Below are 21,528 nucleotides of genomic sequence, written 5' to 3'. Positions count from 1 at the left end.
CACTAGTGCCGCTAGGCCAACAGTTTAGGTAGACTAATGTCTGCGTGGTGTCATCTGTCAACATTGAGGAATATTCAAAACGAAGAATATTTGGTCACTTTTACAGACCTAGCCGTTTTAACGTTTAAACCCTTATTTACAAATACCCCAATGGACACCGATTACATTTACATTGGATGCAGAATCCACCACTCTAGTACTAAACTGTTTCTTAGCGAAGTAACCTACCGATAGCCCTATAGGCCTACTCTGGTTTTCTTTAGGCCTGTATAATCCATTCAAATAGAATTAAGCATGGCACTAAATCCAAACCAGCTTCTTCTTCAAATGCTTCCCCAGTTTCCCACTTCACTCCACTCATTCCTCCTTTCTTTTATTGTCCTTTAGGCTACTTCATGTTCTTTACTTTAATCAGGCTACCTGGTTATCAAAGATGGAGAGACAAGTCATCCTCCTAAAATATTCCACGCAGCATCATGCGCGTGTTCGGTGGCAGTCCCGCGCCGCAGCTGAGTTCCCGCGGGCAGCACTGTTGAGCGCTGGAGAGGGGAACAGACCTGCATTCTAAAGCGGTGCGCTTTTTCTACGGTTCTCTCTCTCTCTCTCTCTCTCTCTCTCTCTCTCTCTCTCTCTCTCTCTCTCTCTCTCTCTCTCTCTCTCTCTCATCCACATTGCAGTCCTGTCACGTTCCCTCTGCTCCCCCCATCCGCCTCAACCGCTCCAGGAGAGGAAAGGAGAGAGGGAAGGAAGAGTGCAGCTGAAAAGAAAACAGACATGTCGACAGCCAACGCATAAAGTCTCCCATCGGCTGTTCGTGGATTTCTTCGCGGGACCTGAGTGAGTAAAGACCTCGTCTCTGCAGATCCACTGCCGCTGTATGGTTCTTAGCGCTAGTGGGAGGGGAAGGGGAGGCAGACAAAGGCGAATATACATGGTTTGCGTTAGTGCCAAGGATTTAGTGCCTTAATAATAGGTTAAATTAATGACTATTTGGACACGCAGTAATTCTATAATTACAATTGTGCCCAGTAATGTTACTAATTGACATTATTGTATGGATGTAGCTATTCACATAGTCTTGATTTTGGATGGTGCGTTGTGTTTCTTGGGAAGAGGGGCCGGATTGCGCCAGGCAGGGAAAGCTCTGTATCGGCCCTGGTTGGACAGTGGGTTCGTGAGGAAAGGTAGACGCTGGGATTATGTGACATGAATATGTGTTGTAATAAGCAGCTGCCGCGGTCATTGCTGGTTGGTTTGCGCCAGGGTGCAGGGCCTTGGAATGGAGAACAGGAGGAGGAAGGTAGGAAGGAAGGAAACAAGGAAGGAAGAGTCACGAAAGAAAAGCAAAGTAGGTCTAACCACACCTGTTCTGGATGCATAGATGAATGGATAGATGAGTGGATGGATGGATGGATGAATAGATTTCTGTGAGAGAGAGAGATGAAAAATGAGAGAGGGTGACAGGAGAGAGGGGCCTGAGTTATTAGCCAATGAAGTGGCTAGAGCAAGTAAACAGTCTTGTCTTGTAGGTCAGACAGTCATTATCCAATGAGGACCAAATTGCAATACTTCAGTAGTGTCTATTTAAATATTGATCCAGCACAATATGTTTAACGTCATAATTATAGTGTGAAAAGGATACTAGAATCCACGGAATACAAACCTGCATGTATTTATCCACTGAATACAAACCTGCATGTATTTATCCACTGAATACAAACCTGCATGTATTTATCCACTGAATACAAACCTGCATGTATTTATCCACTCAATCTACAAACCTCTCTCTCTCTCTCACACACACACACACACACACACACACACACACACACACACACACACACACACACACACACACACACACACACACACACACACACACACACTCTCTCTCTCTCTCTCTCTTTCTCTCCTTATATTTCTCTCCAGCCAGGGAACACTGTGTGCAGGGAAAAGGAAGGCTTTTGATACAATCAATATCAATAGATTTGAACCGTTTCACTTGGAGCTCTCCTGTGTGTGTCTGTGTGTGAGAGAGAGAGAGACACGATAGCCTTGACTGACTGACTCACGGTTTCTCATGGTTACGCAATCAATCCTCTCTCTTCAGCACAACATTCTGCTCCTCCTCTCCTCTTTCCATAAGACCCTCTCTTTTCTTTTCTCCTCTTATTTTCTCTCTCTTCTGCTCCCTCTCTTCCTCTGCTCATTTCCCCCTCACTCCAATCTTCTATTTTCTTCTCTTCCCCCGTCTCTCATCTTCTTTTCCCTGCTCTCCAGTCTCCTTTTCATATCTATCATCCTCTCCTCTCCCCCTTTCTTTCCACACTCCCCTTCTCCTCTTCTCTCCCCTTGTCCTCTTCCTCTCATTCCATAATCACCTCTCTCTGACATCTCATCTCAGGTTGTCTGTTTATCGTACTGCAGTATTTTCCCAGCCACTGATTCACATCATTACCTTATCATCACCCTTTATTACATTATCCTTATTGTTACATTATCATTACATTTTATTATATGGTCCTTGTTGTTACATTACCACTGTACTTTATTGCATTACCCTTATTGTAATAGTATTGTTGCCTTTTATTACATTATCCTTATTGTTACATTATCGCTGTTGTAGTTGCTGTTATTGTTATCATTGCATTATTCATTATTCTTTTTTTTACCTTCATTATCATGGCCTTCTTCAGTGTGTGCTAGCTGCTTCTAAACTAATCTCATCCAGCAGCCAGCCGGCTCTCTGTCTCTCTAAATGCAGGAGCAATTGAGCCTGTGGACGACTCTCTGTCTGTCTAAATGCAGGAGCAGTTGAACTGGCTAGTAGCTTCTGATTGTTATTGTTTTTTTATTAGTAGCCCATTACCTTCTGCATGGTGGCCTCCAAGTTACATGAATCAGGCAAAGAGAGACTCCTGATTTAGATGTAATTTTCCTGGTTAAAGACAGCATAGAATTATACTGCATCTCTTGTTTTCTAGTGCAGTCTTCTCCTCTCATCCATCCGGCCCTGTGTTCATAATATATTATTTTATTGTCATCATCAGCATCTCTCTGACTGTCATTATGATTTTAAAGCAGCCTCTTATGTCCCAAAGAGGTCTTCAGATCCTCTCTCATGCAATCTGCTGTATTATCATGGTAATCAACCTAATGTATTATAATGGCCTTGGATTGCTGTTGTCAGTTCCTTGTTGATGAATGTAATGGGTGTTTTCCACATCACTGTCTGGTATGGAACCTGAAGTGTTATGTATCCTGAACCGTGCTATAACTCCTAAATAAATATATATACTATAAACTTGAATTCTATTATAATTAAGCAATAAGGTCAGAGGGGGTGTGGTATATGGCCAACGCAGGGTGTCTAGACACAGCCTTTAGCCGTGGTATTGTCATAGGCGTCGTAAGGATAGGACCAAGGCGCAGCGGGTAAAGTGCTCATCTTCTTAATTTATTTAAAGAAACCACTTAAACAAAATAAACGAACGACGAAAACAGTTGCATAAGGCTCCCAGGCTATACAGAAAATAACGACCCACAAAACACAAGTGAAACAAACCTCAACTAAATATGGCCTCAAATTAGAGGCAACGACAACCAGCTGCCTCTAATTGGAGGTCCTACCAAAAACCCAACATAGAAAACTAGATTTAAACATAGAAATAGAAAACATAGAACCTAAACCAAAAACACACAAAACAAACACCCTCTGCCACGCCCTGACCAAACTACAATGACAAATAACCCCTTTTACTGGTCAGGACGTGACAGTACCGAATGCACGTGACAGTACCGTGCAGACACCGAATGCACCTCAGACACCGAATGCACCACAAAAACAGCCCCAAACTGGAAGGGAGGGTGGCCACCGTCAACGACGGTCCCTGTGCTACACCCCCCCTTCCCAATCCTCCCACTACGGAGGTGGCTCTGGCTCTGGGCGTAGCTCCTGTTCAGAAGACTCCGGGCTGAGGAGCGTCGCTGGAGACTCTGGGCTGAGGAGCATCGCTGGAGACTCCGGGCTGGGGAGCGTCGCTGGAGGCTCAGGGCTGGGGAGCGTCGCTGGAGGCTCAGGGCTGAGGAGCATCGCTGGAAGCTCAGTCACTGGAGGCTCAGGGCTGAGGAGCGTCGCTGGAGGCTCAGGGCTGAGGAGCGTTGCTGGAGGCCTCCGGCGTGGAGCTGGGACCGGTCTCCCCGGACTGGGGAGACTTACAGGAGATTGGGTGCGCAGAGCGGGCACGGGGCACACTGGGCCACGGAGACGCACCGGTGGTCTGGAACTCAGGGCTGGCACACCCCGTCCTGGCTGAGTGGTCACTGTAGCCCGGCACGGGCGGAGCGCTGGCACAGGGCGAACTGAGCTGTGCTGGAGAGTGAGGGCTGCCGTGCGTAGAGCAGGCGCAGGGAAAACTGGACCGAGGAGACGCACTGGTGGCCAGATGCGCTACGCCGGCGCACTTCTCCCTGGCTGCCGGCCAACTCTCGCCCGGCAATGCTGCGGAGCCCTTACTGGCCGCACCGGACTGTGCGTGCGTATGGGCGACACCGTGCGCATTTCTGCGTAGCTCGGTGCTTTCCTCGTCACCCGATCCCCACGGTAAGCACGGGGAGTTGGCTCAGGACTCCATCCTGACTCTGCCCAACTCCCCGTGTGACCCCCCCAAAAAAATTTGGGGGGGGATGCCTCTCGGCCTCATGTAGCTCCCTTAATTTCCTCTCCCAGAAACGTCGTTCTGCCTCCCACGTCCATCCTTCTCCTCGGTGCTCCAATCCTCGCTGCTTGGTCCTTGTTTGGTGGGTGGTTCTGTCATGGGGTTGTAAGGATAGGACCAAGGCGCAGCGTGTAAAGTGCTCATCTTCTTAATTTATTTAAAGAAACCACTTAAACAAAATAAACGAATGACGAAAACAGTTCCATAAGGCTCCCAGGCTATACAGAAAATAACCACCCACAAAACACAAGTGAAACAAACCTCAACTAAATAGGGCCTCCAATTAGAGGCAACGACAACCAGCTGACTCTAATTGGAGGTCCTACCAAAAACCCAACATAGAAATAGAAAACTAGATTTAAACATAGAAATAGAAAACATAGAACCTAAACCAAAAACACCAAAACTCACAAAACAAACACCCCCTGCCACGCCCTGACCAAACTACAATGACAAATAACCCCTTTTACTGGTCAGGACGTGACAGGTATATTGGCCATATATCACAAATCCCTGAGGTGCTTTATTGCTATTATAAACTGGTTACCAAGGTAATTAGAGCAGAAAAATAAATGTTTTGTCATACCTGTGGTATACAGTCTGATATACCACGGCTGTCAGCCAATCAGCATTTAGGGCTCGAACCACCCAGTTTATAATAATATTTACTCTGCGTTGCGTTGTGCCTAAGAACAGCCCTTAGCCGTGTTATATTGGCCATATACCACACCCCCTTAAATATAGCACTATAACTCATATATCTATATATGATATAAAACGATATTTTCACTCATGTGAAAACCAAGTTAATTCTGGTACCAGTACAAGTGTTGGTTCCAGGATGTGAAACCAGAGTACTACCAGGAACAGTAACGTTAACGCGACGGTGCCAGTAGTTCATAAACAAAGGGACATGCATAAGCATCACTCTGCTGGGTCTGAGAGGATCCCATTTAACAGTAGCCATGTGTGTGTTTCTGTATGCAGTGCGGTGAGGGGTGGGTGTGTGCCGCTGCCCTGGGCTGGGCTGAAGGCAGAGGAGGCAGGATGCTGTGGCTCTCCCTGCTGTCTGTGGTGGTCCTGGGTTGTGTGACCCCAACCCAGACACACACTCATACACACACCCCGACGCCCACCTCCACACACACCCCTATGGTGGACAGTTCGGAGGAGGAGGTGGACGAACCGTGTTTCGAGCCGTGCACGTGCGAGGTCAAAGAGGGCGTGTTGCACGTGCACTGTGATGGGCGGGGCTTCACTAACGCCAGCCAGGTGACTGCACTGCATTACCTTAATCTAATGTACTTCATATTATAATATACATACTGCAGTAGTATATTAATAAACAACCCTGTTCTGCACTGTACTGCATTACTGCACTAAATGTGCTGTTTCTGTTTTGGCGTATGTGTATTTGTATATGATTAAATAAAGTCAACCAACCAATCAATCAATCTACCAATCAGGTGTCCCAGTCTTGGCTCCGCCCCTTCAAGCTCAACCTGCAGAGGAACTCCTTGAGGCGTCTCTATAGCAACGGCTTCCTGCACCATGGCAATGCTGTGGCGATAAACCTAGGCAACAATGCGCTGCAGGACATCCGTGCCGGGGCGTTTCATGGTCTGGGGACACTGAGACGCCTCTACCTCCACGAGAACAAGCTGGAGGTGTTCCGCAACGACACCTTCTCTGGCCTGGAGGCACTGGAGTACCTGCAGGTAGGCCTGCCATCATTACTACCCATTAGAACCATCAATAAACACTATGGTCAATCCTCATCAATAATCACTGGGATTAGTCCTCATCCATACTTACTGTGACAACGATAATCAATAAGTTCTGTGTGATCTCCTGAGCCTGATGAGTTCCTGTTTGTGTCAAAATGTCACATTCGAACACTTTGACTTTAGCTCTATCCCCTCTACCTACAGGCCGACTACAATGTCATCAAACGCATCGATAGCGGGGCGCTACGCTACCTGCATAAATTACGAGTGCTCATCCTCAATGACAACCTGATCCCTGCTCTGCCTCCTCATCTCTTCAGGTATCTACCTGCTTATTAAACGTGCCTTACCATGTCCACATCATGGGTCTGTTTCTCACTCTGACCAAGGTAGCTGTCTGAAAAAGTTGTTTCCAATCACATTTATAACATGCATCAGTCATGTTGCTTATTCTTCAATAACATGATCACCAATTCCAATTCTTCGCAATGTGGAAATTTCATTCCTGAATTGAAATGGAATTGACCCCAGCCCTAATGATCCCTTCCACCCCCAGATCTGTGTCTCTGACCCACCTGGACCTGCGGGGGAACCGTCTGAAGAGCCTGTCATACGCCGGGACCCTGGAGTACGTGGGCCGCAGCCTGATGGAGCTCCAGCTGGAGGAGAACCCCTGGATCTGTGGCTGTGAGTCTGTCCAGCTGCAGACGTGGCTGGGACACATCCCTTACACCGCAGTGGTGGGGGACATCACCTGCGAATACCCCTTCCACCTGCACGGGAAAGACCTAAGGGAGATACCACGCAAAGAACTGTGTGCCGGAGAGGTGGAGGGAGAAGGGGAGAAGGAGGGAGAGAGGGAGAAGCATGGAGGGGTACAGCCTCCTCAGCATCCGCCCTCTCACCCGAAAGCGAACCCCAACCATGGGAGGCCCAGACCCACCAAGCCGTCCTCCATGGTTCACCATCAGAACCCACATACCTCATCTTCGTCGACTTCTTCATCATCGGTGGAGCGGAGGGAGAGAGAGAGGTCCCCTCGGCCCACCAAGCGTCCCCGGCCCTCCAGGACGCCCCCCACCCAGCGTAGCCTCCTCCCCAACCAGCCCCCTCCCATCGCAGGGTACCAGACTCGCCCCCCTATCCCTATCATATGTCCTCTGGGGTGTACCTGTAACCTCCACATCTCAGGTACAGTTTGGATGGGACTTCTTTGGCTCAGCAGTATGACATCACACACAGCAGGGTGACTTCCTGATAACAGATATAAACAACAACAAGATTTGAATTTGCCAAGACTGCTACTATTGTGCTTTTCACAATGTGGGCAAGCCACAAGGGACACAAACTAACAGGGACAATCATGGCACTATGCACAGGGGACAAATCTGATTTATGTTGTTGTTTGTAAACAGGAAGTCGCCCCTACTGTGTCTGATAATGTCATACTGCTGAGACTAGCTTTGCATATGTGCTCAATGCAAAACACTTTGGGCTGAAATGTATGAAAAGAGCTGAACAAACAAAGTTGATTCAGTATAATTGTTCCAGACCTAGGGTTGACAGTCAACTGTAAGGAGAGCGGCTTCCACAACGTGTCCCAGCTCACGCCACGCCCCCTCAACGGACGGAAGCTGTACCTCAGCGGAAACCTCATCCAGCGGATCTATAAGTCAGATTTCTGGAATTTTTCCAGTCTGGATCTACTTCACCTGGGAAACAACCGGATCTCCTTTATTCAGGTTGTCTTTAGCCAGAGGATCTCCTTTATTCAGGTTGTCATTAGCCAGAGGATCTCCTTTATTCAGGTTGTCATTAGCCAGAGGATCTCCTTTATTCAGGTTGTCATTAGCCAGAGGGTCTCCTTTATTCAGGTTGTCATTAGCCAGGGGATCTCCTTTATTCAGGTTGTCATTAGCCAGAGGATCTCTTTTATTCAGGTTGTCATTAGCCAGAGGATCTCCTTTATTCAGGTTGTCATTAGCCAGGGGATCTCCTTTATTCAGGTTGTTATTAGCCAGGGGATCTCCTTTATTCAGGTTGTCATTAGCCAGGGGATCTCCTTTATTCAGGTTGTCTTTAGCCAGAGGATCTCCTTTATTCAGGTTGTCATTAGCCAGGGGATCTACTTTATTCAGGTTGTTATTAGCCAGAGGATCTCCTTTATTCAGGTTGTCATTAGCCAGGGGATCTCCTTTATTCAGGTTGTCATTAGCCAGAGGATCTCCTTTATTCAGGTTGTCATTAGCCAGGGGATCTCCTTTATTCAGGTTGTCATTAGCCAGAGGATCTCCTTTATTCAGGTTGTCATTAGCCAGAGGATCTCCTTTATTCAGGTTGTCATTAGCCAGGGGATCTCCTTTATTCAGGTTGTCATTAGCCAGGGGATCTCCTTTATTCAGGTTGTCATTAGCCAGGGGATCTCCTTTATTCAGGTTGTCATTAGCCAGAGGATCTCCTTTATTCAGGTTGTCATTAGCCAGGGGATCTCCTTTATTCAGGTTGTCATTAGCCAGAGGGTCTCCTTTATTCAGGTTGTCATTAGCCAGAGGGTCTCCTTTATTCAGGTTGTCATTAGCCAGGGGATCTCCTTTATTCAGGTTGTCATTAGCCAGAGGATCTCCTTTATTCAGGTTGTCATTAGCCAGGGGGTCTCCTTTATTCAGGTTGTCATTAGCCAGAGGGTCTCCTTTATTCAGGTTGTCATTAGCCAGGGGATCTCCTTTATTCAGGTTGTCATTAGCCAGGGGATCTCCTTTATTCAGGTTGTCATTAGCCAGAGGGTCTCCTTTATTCAGGTTGTCATTAGCCAGGGGATCTCCTTTATTCAGGTTGTCATTAGCCAGAGGATCTCCTTTATTCAGGTTGTTATTAGCCAGAGGATCTCCTTTATTCAGGTTGTCATTAGCCAGAGGATCTCCTTTATTCAGGTTGTCATTAGCCAGGGGATCTCCTTTATTCAGGTTGTCATTAGCCAGAGGATCTCCTTTATTCAGGTTGTCATTAGCCAGGGGATCTCCTTTATTCAGGTTGCCATTAGCCAGAGGGTCTCCTTTATTCAGGTTGTCATTAGCCAGGGGATCTCCTTTATTCAGGTTGTCATTAGCCAGGGGATCTCCTTTATTCAGGTTGTCATTAGCCAGAGGATCTCCTTTATTCAGGTTGTCATTAGCCAGAGGATCTCCTTTATTCAGGTTGTCATTAGCCAGAGGATCTCCTTTATTCAGGTTGTCATTAGCCAGGGGATCTCCTTTATTCAGGTTGTCATTAGCCAGAGGGTCTCCTTTATTCAGGTTGTCATTAGCCAGGGGATCTCCTTTATTCAGGTTGTCATTAGCCAGAGGATCTCCTTTATTCAGGTTGTCATTAGCCAGAGGATCTCCTTTATTCAGGTTGTCATTAGACAGAGGGTCTCCTTTATTCAGGTTGTCATTAGCCAGAGGGTCTCCTTTATTCAGGTTGTCATTAGCCAGGGGATCTCCTTTATTCAGGTTGTCATTAGCCAGAGGATCTCCTTTATTCAGGTTGTCATTAGCCAGAGGATCTCCTTTATTCAGGTTGCCATTAGCCAGAGGGTCTCCTTTATTCAGGTTGTCATTAGCCAGAGGGTCTCCTTTATTCAGGTTGTCATTAGCCAGAGGATCTCCTTTATTCAGGTTGTCATTAGCCAGAGGATCTCCTTTATTCAGGTTGTCATTAGCCAGAGGATCTCCTTTATTCAGGTTGTCATTAGCCAGAGGATCTCCTTTATTCAGGTTGTCATTAGCCAGAGGATCTCCTTTATTCAGGTTGTCATTAGCCAGAGGATCTCCTTTATTCAGGTTGTCATTAGCCAGAGGGTCTCCTTTATTCAGGTTGTCATTAGCCAGGGGATCTCCTTTATTCAGGTTGTCATTAGACAGAGGATCTCCTTTATTCAGGTTGTCATTAGCCAGGGGATCTCCTTTATTCAGGTTGTCATTAGCCAGGGGATCTACTTTATTCAGGTTGTTATTAGCCAGAGGATCTCCTTTATTCAGGTTGTCATTAGCCAGGGGATCTCCTTTATTCAGGTTGTCATTAGCCAGAGGATCTCCTTTATTCAGGTTGTCATTAGCCAGAGGATCTCTTTTATTCAGGTTGTCATTAGCCAGAGGATCTCCTTTATTCAGGTTGTCATTAGCCAGAGGATCTCCTTTATTCAGGTTGTCATTAGCCAGAGGATCTCCTTTATTCAGGTTGTCATTAGACAGAGGGTCTCCTTTATTCAGGTTGCCATTAGCCAGGGGATCTCCTTTATTCAGGTTGTCATTAGCCAGAGGATCTCCTTTATTCAGGTTGTCATTAGACAGAGGATCTCCTTTATTCAGGTTGTCATTAGCCAGAGGATCTACTTTATTCAGGTTGCCATTAGCCAGAGGATCTCCTTTATTCAGGTTGTCATTAGACAGAGGATCTCCTTTATTCAGGTTGTCATTAGCCAGAGGGTCTCCTTTATTCAGGTTGTCATTAGCCAGAGGATCTCCTTTATTCATGGTATCTTTAGGCAGAAAATCTCCTAGGGTTCAGATTGTCTTTAGCCTGAGGCGTCATACACGGGGAGCACTGATGGCCACGTTTGATATCTATGATTTAATTATGCGTAAAAAAACAAACATTAGGCCTATAAATTGAGGGGCCCTGTGGCACAATGGACATGACGTCCCTGTATTTACCTTCTCTTTCTCTCTCGCTCTCTTTCTCTGTCTCTCTCTCTCTTTCTCGGTCTCTCTTTGTCTCTCTCTCTTTCTGTCTCTCTCCCCTCTCTCTCTCGCGCGCTCTCTCTTTCTCTCTCTCTCTGTCTGTCCCTGTCTCTCTCTCTGTGTCCCTGTCTCTCTCTCTCTCTCTCTCTCTCTCTCCCCTCTCTCTCTCTTTCTCTCTGTCTGGTTCTCCAGGAGGGAGCGTTCTCCAGCCTGCCGACCCTGAGGAGTCTCTACCTGAACGGCAACAACCTGCAGAAGCTTAGCCCACACATGTTCCTGGGTCTACTTAACCTCAGGTAGGACTGACTGCCACACACACACTCGCTCACACACACACGTTCCTGGGTCATGTATGATCATGTCTCCTTGTAGGTACCTGTACTTTGAGTACAATGAGATCGGTGTGGTGGAGGCAGGAACGTTCAGCCCCATGCCGTCTCTCCAGCTGCTCTTCCTCAACGCCAACCTGCTGAGGTCACTTCCTGTCGGAGTGTTCCAGGGCATCTCCCTCTCCCGCCTCAACCTCCGCAACAACCACTTCCTCAGCCTGCCTGTAGAGGGGGTGTTAGAGCACCTCACTGGACTGGTGCAGGTATGAGGAGGAAGGGAGTTTTTTTTTCGGGGGTTAGGTGTGTGTGCAGACAGGATGTGTGTAGCGGGGCAGTGTGTATGGGTATAGGTGTGTGTAACGTGTAACGTGTATGGGCACAGGTGTGTCTGTCAGTCTGTCTGTAAAGGGGATTCTAGAGCATCTAACTGGACTAGTCCAGATGTTCCTCATTTTGTACGGCACCAATCACATTTCTATGGAAACAGACTGAAATAAAGCTTTTCTCATCATCTCCTCCCAGGTGGACCTGCAGCAGAACCCATGGGAGTGCAGGTGTGATGCTGCCCCTCTGAAGCGCTGGCTGGAGGGCCTGAGTGCGGTGGTGGTGGTGGGGGAGGTGGTCTGTCACTCACCAGAAGAGACCACAGGTACCGGGGGCTAAGGCTCATGGCAGCACAGTTAACATTCTAATTAAAAGCATGAGCTTGCGCACACCCAGAGAACATTATTTTGTGTAGAGGTGCTTAATAACGGTGAATAAACTGTAAGCTATAAAAATAAATCGAGTCGCACACTCTCTATATATATAAAAACTGGATAAAACAGCAACATCTGACGGCTTCCGAACGTCTGCCGAAACATTGGTGTTTTATCCAATAAATGACTGGGAGTTTATATACTGTATATATAGAGTGTGCGACTCTTTATTTCTTTTTCTAGCACAGTTAACATTACCATACCATTCACCATTCCTCTCCCCTTGACACTTCCCACACTTCCCAGGTGTGAAGGAGTGTCTATGTGAATTCATTAATCGGGCACCACTTGTTTGTTCTGAGTCAGCAAGTCAGCATTTAGCAACAAGGGATAAATACAACTTATCACATAGTTCTATCTGAAGGTAATTGAGTACTGTTAATTGGCAAGGCAATGCATTCATGGAGAACAGAAGATACTTTATGAACAACGGATTTATTAGGAAATAACCAGGATAATGTGCTGAATGTAAAGGATGAATGAATAATAAACATGTTGGTATAATGCTAAATGAAAGGAAGAGAAAAGGTGAGGGGTATTTCCGTAGTATTTGATTAAATGGGAAAAAGACCAGGAAATTGAAAGTCCTGAGGTGAAAACCCGCAGACACTCGGCCCTCCATGGACTGAGTTTGACACCTGTGGTTTACGCTATTAACGTTTCCTTCTGCTGTGAGAATTGTGATCGAATCAACATATTAGCCGCATTCAATGAAACATACCAAAAACACAAGACTTATTATGTGATTTTGTTTAAGCAGAGCACACCGGAGGAGGATTCTATTGCATTGACAGACACGAGCGTTCGCGCGAAGATGTGTTTGTTTTGAGATCAATGCATGTAGCCGCGTGTGCACGTTTGTTCATATTCTATGCTAGTTTGTGAGTTATTAGCCCAGTTGTAGCTCATTTCTGGTCAGCAATAAGGGAGTGAACGCTTCCTACAAGACCACAAAACATGTACATTTCCAGTCAACATTGAAAAGCGAGTCAGGTAGAGCTTTTTTATATCTTAAAGGGGCAGTGTTGTATTTTGAGACCGGCTTGAATAAGCTAAGAAGCCAATAGGCAAAGGGTAGCGTATGTTTTTGTCTGACTCTCTGTAATGATAATGGTATGGTAATAATAATGAATTGTATTTTGTCTTGTGGTTTCTTGCATCATACAACACAATACAAGAACATTTTCAGTCACATACACAACATGACCAAAAGTATGTGGACAGCTGCTCGTCGAATGTCTCATTCCAAAATCATGGGCATTAATATGGAGTCTGTCCCCCCTTTGCTGCTATAACAGCCTCCACTAATCTGGGAAGGCTTTCCACTAGGTGGGACATTGCTGCTGCTTCCATTCAGCAACAAGAGTATTAGTAAGGTCGGGCACTGATGTTGGGCGTTTAGGCCTGGCTTGCAGTCGGCTTTCCAATTCATCCCAAAGGTGTTCGATGGGGTTGAGGTCAAGGCTCTGTGCAGGTCAGTCAAGTTCTTCCACACCGATCTCGACAAACCATTTCTGTATGGACCTCGCTTTGTGCACAGGGGCATTGTCATGCTGAAATAGGAAAGGGCCTTCAGCAAACTGTTGCCACATAGTCAGAAGCACAGAATCATTGTATGTTGTAGCGTTAAGATTTCCCTTCAGTACAAATAAGGGGCCTAGCCCGAAACATGAAAAACAGCCCCAGACTATTATTCCTCCTCCATCAAACTTTACAGTTGGGCAGGTAGTGTTCTCCTGGCATCCGCCAATACCAGATTTGTCCGATGCCAGATGATGAAGTGTGATTCAACACTCCAGAGAATGCATTTCCCCTGCTCCAGAGTCCAATGGCAGCAAGCTTTACACCACTCCATCTGAGGCATGGCATTGCGCATTATGATCTTAGGCTTGTGTGCGGCTACTCGGCAATGGAAACCCATTTCATGAAGCTCCCGACGAATAGTTATTGTGCTGACTTTGCTTCCAGAGGCAGTTTGGAACTTGGTAGTGAGTGTTACAACCGAGGACAGATGATTTTTACATGCACTCAGTGGTCCCGTTCTGTGAGCTTGTGTGGCCTACCACTTCGCGGCTGAGCCATTGTTGCTCCTAGACGTTTACACTTCACAATAACAGCACTTACAGTTGACCGGGGCTGATTTGCTGTAAAGTTGGCATCCTATGACGGTGCCACGTTGAAAGTCACTGAGCTCTTCAGTAAGGCCATTCTACTGCCAATGTTTGTCTACAAAGATTGCATGACTGTGTGCTCGATTTTACACACCTGTCAGCATCGGGTGTGGCTGAAATAGCCAAATTCACTCATTTGAAGGCTTGTCCACATACTTTTGCATATATAGTGTACTTGTCTGAAGGACACGTGGCTAAAAAGGTTAATGTTTTCAAAAGTCTCATGGAATGTATGCCTACATTGAACATACACATTGGCTGCTACTGTAGGCTGTGTCATGGTAATGGTGCCGGAGGGGATGCCTGCCGTTTTTTGTGCTCCTAACTAATTGTGCTTTTTTGTGTGTTTTTTCGCATTGTTTGTAACTTATTTTGTACATAATGTTTCTGCTACCATCTCTTATGACCGAAAATAGCTTCTGGATGTCAGAACAGCGATTACTCACCTCAAACTGGACAAAGATTTTTTTCTTTGGATATACTCCCGAACCAGGCCCATATCCCCGTCATTCGCATGAAGAAAAGACGGAGATACAGGTGGCACAGATCTGGGTACCTTGTGAGAATTTGTCGGCGAGTGGGTAACCCGCCTCTACCATCCGTTCTATTGGCCAACGTGCAATCACTGGAGAATAAACTGGATGAGCTCCGTTCAAGACTATCCTACCAACGGGACATTAAAAACTGTAATATCTTATGTTTCACAGAGTCGTGGCTGAACGATGACATGGAAATTATACATTTGGCTGGTTTTTCTGTGCATCGGCAGGACAGAACAGCTAAGTCCGGTAAGACGAAGGGTGGTGTGTGTCTACTTGTCAAAAACAGCTGGTGCGCAATGTCTAATATTAAGGAAGTCTCGAGGTATTGCTCAGCTGAGGTAGAGTACCTCATGATAAGCTGTAGACCACAGTATCTACCAAGAGAGTTTATCTATATTTTTTGTAGCCGTCTATTTAACACCACAGACCGATGCTGGCCCTAAGACCACACTCATCGAGCTGTAAAAGGCAGTCTTGAAGAGGGCGTGACAACGCCTTTTCCCCCTCAGGAGACTGAAAAGATTTGTCATGGGTCCACAGACACTCAAAAAGTTCTACATCTGCACCATCGAGAGCATCCTGACCAGTTGCATCACCGCCTGGTATGGCAACTGCTCCCGCATCTGACCGTAAGGCGCTACAGAGGGTAGTACGTACGGCCCAGTACATCACTGGGGCCAAACTTCCTGACATCCAGGACCTATATACTAGGCTGTGTCAGAGGAAGGCCCAAAAAATGGTCAAAGACTCCAGTCATCCAAGTCATAGACTGTTCTATCTGCTACCGCACGGCAAGCGGTACCGGAGCAAAAGGTCCAAAAGGCTCCATAACAGCTTCTACCCCCAAGCCATAAGACTGCTGAACAATTAATCAAATAGCCACCCAGACTATTTTTATTGACCCCCCCCCCCCTCCCCGTTTTTACACTGCTGCTACTCGCTGTTTATTATCTATGCATAGTCACTTTAGCCCTACCTACATGTACAAATGACCTCGACTAACCTGTACCCCTGCACATTGACTCGGTACACCATGTATATAGCCTCATTTTTACATTTATTTCTACCTTAAAACTGCATTGTTGTTTAAGGGCTTGTAAGTAAGCATTTCACGGTAAGGTCTACACCTGTTGTGTTCGGCACGTGACACATTTGATTTGACACCATGCAACAGCTTTTTCAATAGCTACAGTATTTACAAGTCATCTAGCTATAACAAACATAACCACACCATGGGACTACAGAATCCTAGTGTGGGACTATACGATATGGGAGGTGGCTCCTATAATTATTATATAAATAAGTGTCTGAATCAAAATGTGTGACTAAGTCAAATCTAATTTCTAGACCGGCTTAGGGAGATGTCAGCATTAGTGGGACATCAGGTGTAGTGGTACATGTGTGTTGGAGGGTACTTTGTATGGTCATTTTGCAACCCAATGTTTTTGGGTTGTTGCTGAATGTGTTTTGTGCACAAAACATTTTTTGGGGGTTAGTGTGACATCATTGTAGTGTGTGTGGCCAGGTTTCCTAGATGGGGTGACCGTTTGAAACCATTCCATCAATTATTGTTCAACAATCTATCTTTTGGTGTTAAAATGAATAGTTATTGGTAATGTTTTAAAATATAATAACTACTCATGTACGCAGTTATATGTTATGAAATCAGATTTATAGTACTGTCCCACTTCCCTTGAATGTAGTTTGAATAGTGGGACAGGGACCTTTTCAGCTGTAAAATACAATTGTAAAATACATTGAAATATGTTGTTTTAGTTGTTCATAACAGCTCTGAATCGATGCTATACAGCAAATAAACAGCATAGGATGACGGTGGAAGGAATCAGAGGGTTGTGACCTGTAAGAAAGGGAGGATGGGGGAAAAAGGCTACATTTATGAAAGGGGACAGAATGTGAAACCATATTACACCAGTTAGCTTGAAGAAATAAGAGAGATTGGAAGCACTTTTGGTGCTCTCCACTGTTCTCCATGGAGAAGTAGTTTAGCTGAGTCGTAGTCTTCATCAGGACCCTGCTGGGTCTCTGTCTCTGACAGGCATCTGAGTACCATTTGAAGGCTGATTGGTCTGTGCATTGTCCTATGCTGGAACAGGTTTTTTTTTGTGCTAATTTATAAAAAAATATATATCACATTTACATAAGTATTCAGAGCCTTTACTCAGTATTGAACAAAAGGGGGGAGGGCTCCTGCTGGGAACTTGCTGTGAACGTGGCCCCCCTCTTCTTGTGTTCTCTGGCCAGTGAAGGGAGGTCTTTGCGTATTTTCAATGTGGTTGATGTCTGGCATGGATGTGTGAAGTTGCCGCTCCTCTACACAGGTGTGCAGTGTAGGTGAATGCATGGGGCTCTTCCACTGTTGTTCCTATATTTGTTTGGTTTGTTGCTCTTCATTGACTTAAAGAAAGTGCCTTTCTTTTCATTGTGTATCTTTGTTGTAGGTACAGACCTTCGCTCTCTTTCCCTGGACCTCCTCTGTCCAGACCTGGACACCCACCAGGCCACAGTGGAGAACCAGGGGGAGTGGAACAGCTCCACAGCCCCAGACGGTGATTTCTCTCTGGGCTACCCCGTGCCAGGCCATGGCCCCCTGGATCCCCTCACCAAGGCTTCCATCCCTCTGTCGGTGTTGGTGCTCAGCCTGCTGGTGCTGTTTGTGTCGGCGTTCTTTGCGGCAGCAGCGCTGATCGCCTATGCCCTGAGGAGGCGGGACAAGCTGCCGTTCCGGCGGCAGGGTGAGGTGGATCTGGCCGGGATCCAGATGGAATGTGGGATATTCACCGAGCAGCAGCACCACAGGTTACCGGTACCAAAGACCCCTCCTCCTCTGTCTGCCTTGCAGCATAGCCTCGTCTACGATAGCATCCTTCCCGTCGACCCTGGCCCTAACCCTAACCTCAGTCTCTCAACACACATGTGCAGTAGCCCAGTCTATAAGAATGAGGATGATTCATTGGTGAGGCAACAACAGCAGCAGTTCTCTGCTTCTAAAGAGAAAGGGAACGTGGGGAGATACCACCCGTCGGGGGAGAGAGAGAGCGAAGGACACTATCGTTTGGTGGCAGAGAGAGAGAGAGAGAATGGAATATGGAGGTGTCCCCCCCCTCCATCAGTACCGTTGCCGGGGCAGTGGGACCCCCTCTTTCAGATCTCCGCAGAAACGGGACCCTCTGCCCAACGGTCATAGACAGCCAGGGCCCCACCCCCAAGGTGGGATTGGTTGACTGCCTGTTTGGGATCTCCGGAATGTCCGCCGCCGTCCCAGAGTTCCGAGACCTGCCGGACAGGTATACACGTCCCCCACCACCCCGGTATCCCCACCCTGCACAACCCCCCTCAGCCCCCCGAACCCAAAGAGGAAACTAGACCCAGCCAATCACTCGTGGTTACTACAATGACAGCGTGCGCGGGGCCAAGCACTAGTAATCAGAGCCAGAACTCAGAGTTTCCGCGAGAGTTGAGAATGAGACTCAGTACCAAGCCGGATTACATGGAAGTCCTGGACAGATCTTACCAGTTCTAATAGATAATGTTACGATGGAACCACTGGCGATGACAAGAAATGACTCCTGTAATATGTCATGTCTTGAAAATGTAAACCTGTGTGTGGGGAGAGCTGTTAGAACTAGGAGGAAGTTACCCTTAGATGAGGTTTTGGAAAGGGTAAGCTGATCCTAGATCAGTGCCTGAGACTAGCAATTCTTTTTTGTACCATTGATGACTAAGTACTAAGTATCAGGCTTTTTTATTCCCAGCATCACAAAGAAAGACAATGTGGTGGGTGTGTGTTCATTGTGTATCTTTGTTGTAGGTACAGACCTTCGCTCTCTTTCCCTGGTGGGTGTGTGTTCATGTTAGACAATATAGTGGGTGTGTGTGTGTGTGTTCATGTTTGCTCTCTAAAGACCTGCTGATGAGATACTCAGTTGTCTGCCTCTCCAATAACATCAGGAAGCACAGTGAGAGAGAGAGACTGAGACACAGGAAAGATATGAGTCAGGAATTAAGTGGTAAAGAGGGGGGTGTAAACGCAGAGTCCCAGTCTGATGGGCGTCTAATGTAGCATGAACACTTTCCATATGAAAACAATGTGGAAGAGGTGTTGAAGTGTGTTTACCCAGGACACTGCATTCCTGGTATTAGTGTCACTGTGTCTGTGGACCACAGGCGGCTGGTGGTACCTTCATTGAGGAGGACGGGCTCATTGTAGTGGCTGGAACAGAATAATGGAATGGTATCCAAACATGTGTTGGGTACCATTCCATTCACTCCATCCCAGCCATTATTATGAGCCATCCTCCTCTCACCAGCCTCCTGTGGTGTGGAAAGAGGGAGAGGGAGATATGACACAGCCAAGTGCCTTAGCAACTAGCAGCCAGACGTGGGTCTAATACACATGTCCGATACTTTCAAAAAAGTGCTTGAGATGAGTTTGGATTTAGCTTACACACTTATGGGGCTATTCCGTTGGTGCCACAGTTGTACTGGGCAAACTAACTCAAAGGCAGCTCAAGTACAGTATTTGAATGTATTTGACACACGTATTTGACCGGGGCCTGCAAGCAGCCAGCAAGTGGTCAAGGCTTATTTTTCTATGAACACAGATCTATTTATCTAAACAGAGGTTTGAATACTAATGGCCGGGACTCAGAGCTGCTCTGGGAAATTGAGGGCCCTATTCAATCAAAAGCTGAAACGGTATTTCCCGGATTATAGTCAAAAGTAGCCTTCCTCATGTGAAGAGACAGAGGAGTATATTTGCATTTGTAAGAGTTTATTTGCGTTTGTATGTTTGCATTTCCTGAATAGGGCTCTGAGAGTGTTTGTTCTCAGGTGGAATATAAGAACATTTGGGATGTGAGAGAACCATGAGACACAGCTATAAACTCCTAAAGGGGATGTTGACTTAACTACTTTCATCGGACAACGGCAGTCAAGTCACTTCATTGGATTTAAAGTGGGAAAAAGAACAGAACACCAGGACGAAGCGTTTTCGACACGGGACAGACACTTCTATGAAATATCGATTATTATCTTTTAAAGGAGGTACCTTTTTATGCTTTTATCTCCTACAAATATTAGAGGAAATTGTGAATATATTTATTCTTAGTTTCTTGTGTGTTGGAGCTTTGCTACTGTATGGGATCATATTATATCAGTGTATAGCAGAGATGGCCAGTCCTCCTGGAGAGATACAGGGTGGTTTCCACTGGTTACCACAGCCACAAAGTCAAGATTGGCCGCATATAAAAAATATATGGGATTTTTTTGTTGGCTTTTTGGTCTTCATTTCAGGTTAGGGTAAGGCATAAAGTTAGCCATGTGGTTCATGTTAGGATTAAGATTATTGTTAGGTTTAAAATAACATTTTAAGAAGAGAAATTGTAGAAATAGGCAGAGTTTAACCATAATTATGACTTTGTGGCTGTGGAAGCTAGTAACGACCCTACTGTAGATGTAGGCTTTTGCTCCAGCCCAACATAAACACTTCATTTTAGCGATGAAAAGCAGCTTGTTCAGATGGTATCTCTGCAGGATGAAGTTTGGCCAGCCCTGGTGTAAAGGACAGTTCTGCATCTGGTTTAGCGTTCTCTACAGTGACCACATCATATATACAATAAAGGGTGCTACTCTAAAACCATGGCCTGAATTACACTGTGCCTCACACACACACACACACACACACACACACACACACACACACACACACACAAACAAACAAACAAACACTGGCCCAGAGAAGTACATTTAGAGCAGGCTCTTTCGTTGGTGTTTGATGTAGTATGTCACACACACAGTCACACATACATACACACACATACACGCTGTCCTCTAATGATGCATGAAGGCAGTATTTTGAGGTATGAAGTCTATAAGCAGTGTTAAGCCCTTACAAACAAAAAGGGGGGGAGAGAATAAGAATAAAAAAGCGTAACAGAGAGTAGAACGAGAGAGGCCTTAGGACATGAAACATTGAAGGATATAGATAGTCACTAATAGTGTGAAATCTGCCGTATTAATGGTAGGAAATCTATACAATCTTTTTGTGAGGAGAACATCTTAGGCTGGGGAGCCTAGGGGCAGTGAGTGTAGTGCGGTGCCATGTGGTGAATTCATTTGGTCTTTGAGGTCTCTGCCGCCTGCTGTTCCTCTGACTACCACAGGAGGGAGACCAACAATCTGCTCTTAGAGCCACAGTTAGAGGTATCACAACACAAACGCACGTCTAAGGAGGAGATATCGAGGATGGGTTCATACCTTTCCATTTAGTCCATTTCAGCCTATGAGCCTGTTTTCCTCTCCTTCATTGTCTCTGCACACACATACAAACAACCCACCGGCCACAGGCGTCACTTCAACGTTTACTTTTGATTTACCTAATGTGAAATCAACAAAAAATGTCCCCATATCATTGGATTTAGGTGAAAAAAATACAAAATGCCCTTACGTTGATGACTGTTTGCAAATCCAATCCGTTTTCCACGTTGATTCAATGTCATCACATAGATTGTTTTGGTTGAAATGGTGTGAAAACAACGTTGAT

General features: G+C 46.1%; 2 protein-coding genes across 2 annotated transcripts in view; one reads left to right on the top strand and one right to left on the bottom strand.

Moving 5' to 3' along the window:
• LOC106575437 (nardilysin) overlaps positions 1-7,438 on the bottom strand; it is a 35,978-nt gene extending 28,540 nt beyond the window's left edge. Inside the window, exons 1-2 of the mRNA XM_045698945.1 lie at positions 7,021-7,438; positions 1,365-1,425 (exon numbers count right to left, since the gene is read on the bottom strand). Coding sequence (XP_045554901.1) covers positions 1,365-1,425; positions 7,021-7,057 — 98 coding nt within the window. The 5' untranslated portion in view covers positions 7,058-7,438. The remainder of the gene's footprint in view (positions 1-1,364; positions 1,426-7,020) is intronic.
• On the top strand, positions 559-20,617 carry LOC106575439 (SLIT and NTRK-like protein 3). The gene is made up of 10 exons (XM_014151936.2): positions 559-837; positions 5,706-5,990; positions 6,185-6,436; positions 6,650-6,765; positions 7,002-7,636; positions 7,997-8,187; positions 11,359-11,462; positions 11,539-11,758; positions 12,018-12,144; positions 17,426-20,617. Exons 2-10 carry the CDS (start codon positions 5,766-5,768, stop codon positions 18,169-18,171), a joined length of 2,616 nt encoding a protein of 871 aa, XP_014007411.2. The 5' UTR covers positions 559-837; positions 5,706-5,765; the 3' UTR covers positions 18,172-20,617.
• Positions 20,618-21,528: the final 911 nt, after the last annotated feature.

Source organism: Salmo salar, chromosome ssa17 (assembly GCF_905237065.1).
Source record: "Salmo salar chromosome ssa17, Ssal_v3.1, whole genome shotgun sequence".
In the NCBI taxonomy this organism is placed as follows: domain Eukaryota; kingdom Metazoa; phylum Chordata; class Actinopteri; order Salmoniformes; family Salmonidae; genus Salmo; species Salmo salar.
Note: the sequence above shows the minus strand (reverse complement) of the source record. Positions and strands in the feature narration are given on the sequence as shown.

Coding starts and splice junctions, on each gene's coding strand:
- LOC106575439 (XM_014151936.2), top strand. CDS start 5,766: ATGCTGTGGCTCTCCCTGCTGTCTGTGGTGGTCCTGGGTTGTGTGACC. Junction 7,637..7,996: donor CTGTAACCTCCACATCTCAG/GTACAGTTTGGA, acceptor TAATTGTTCCAG/ACCTAGGGTTGACAGTCAAC. Junction 11,463..11,538: donor CTGGGTCTACTTAACCTCAG/GTAGGACTGACT, acceptor GTCTCCTTGTAG/GTACCTGTACTTTGAGTACA.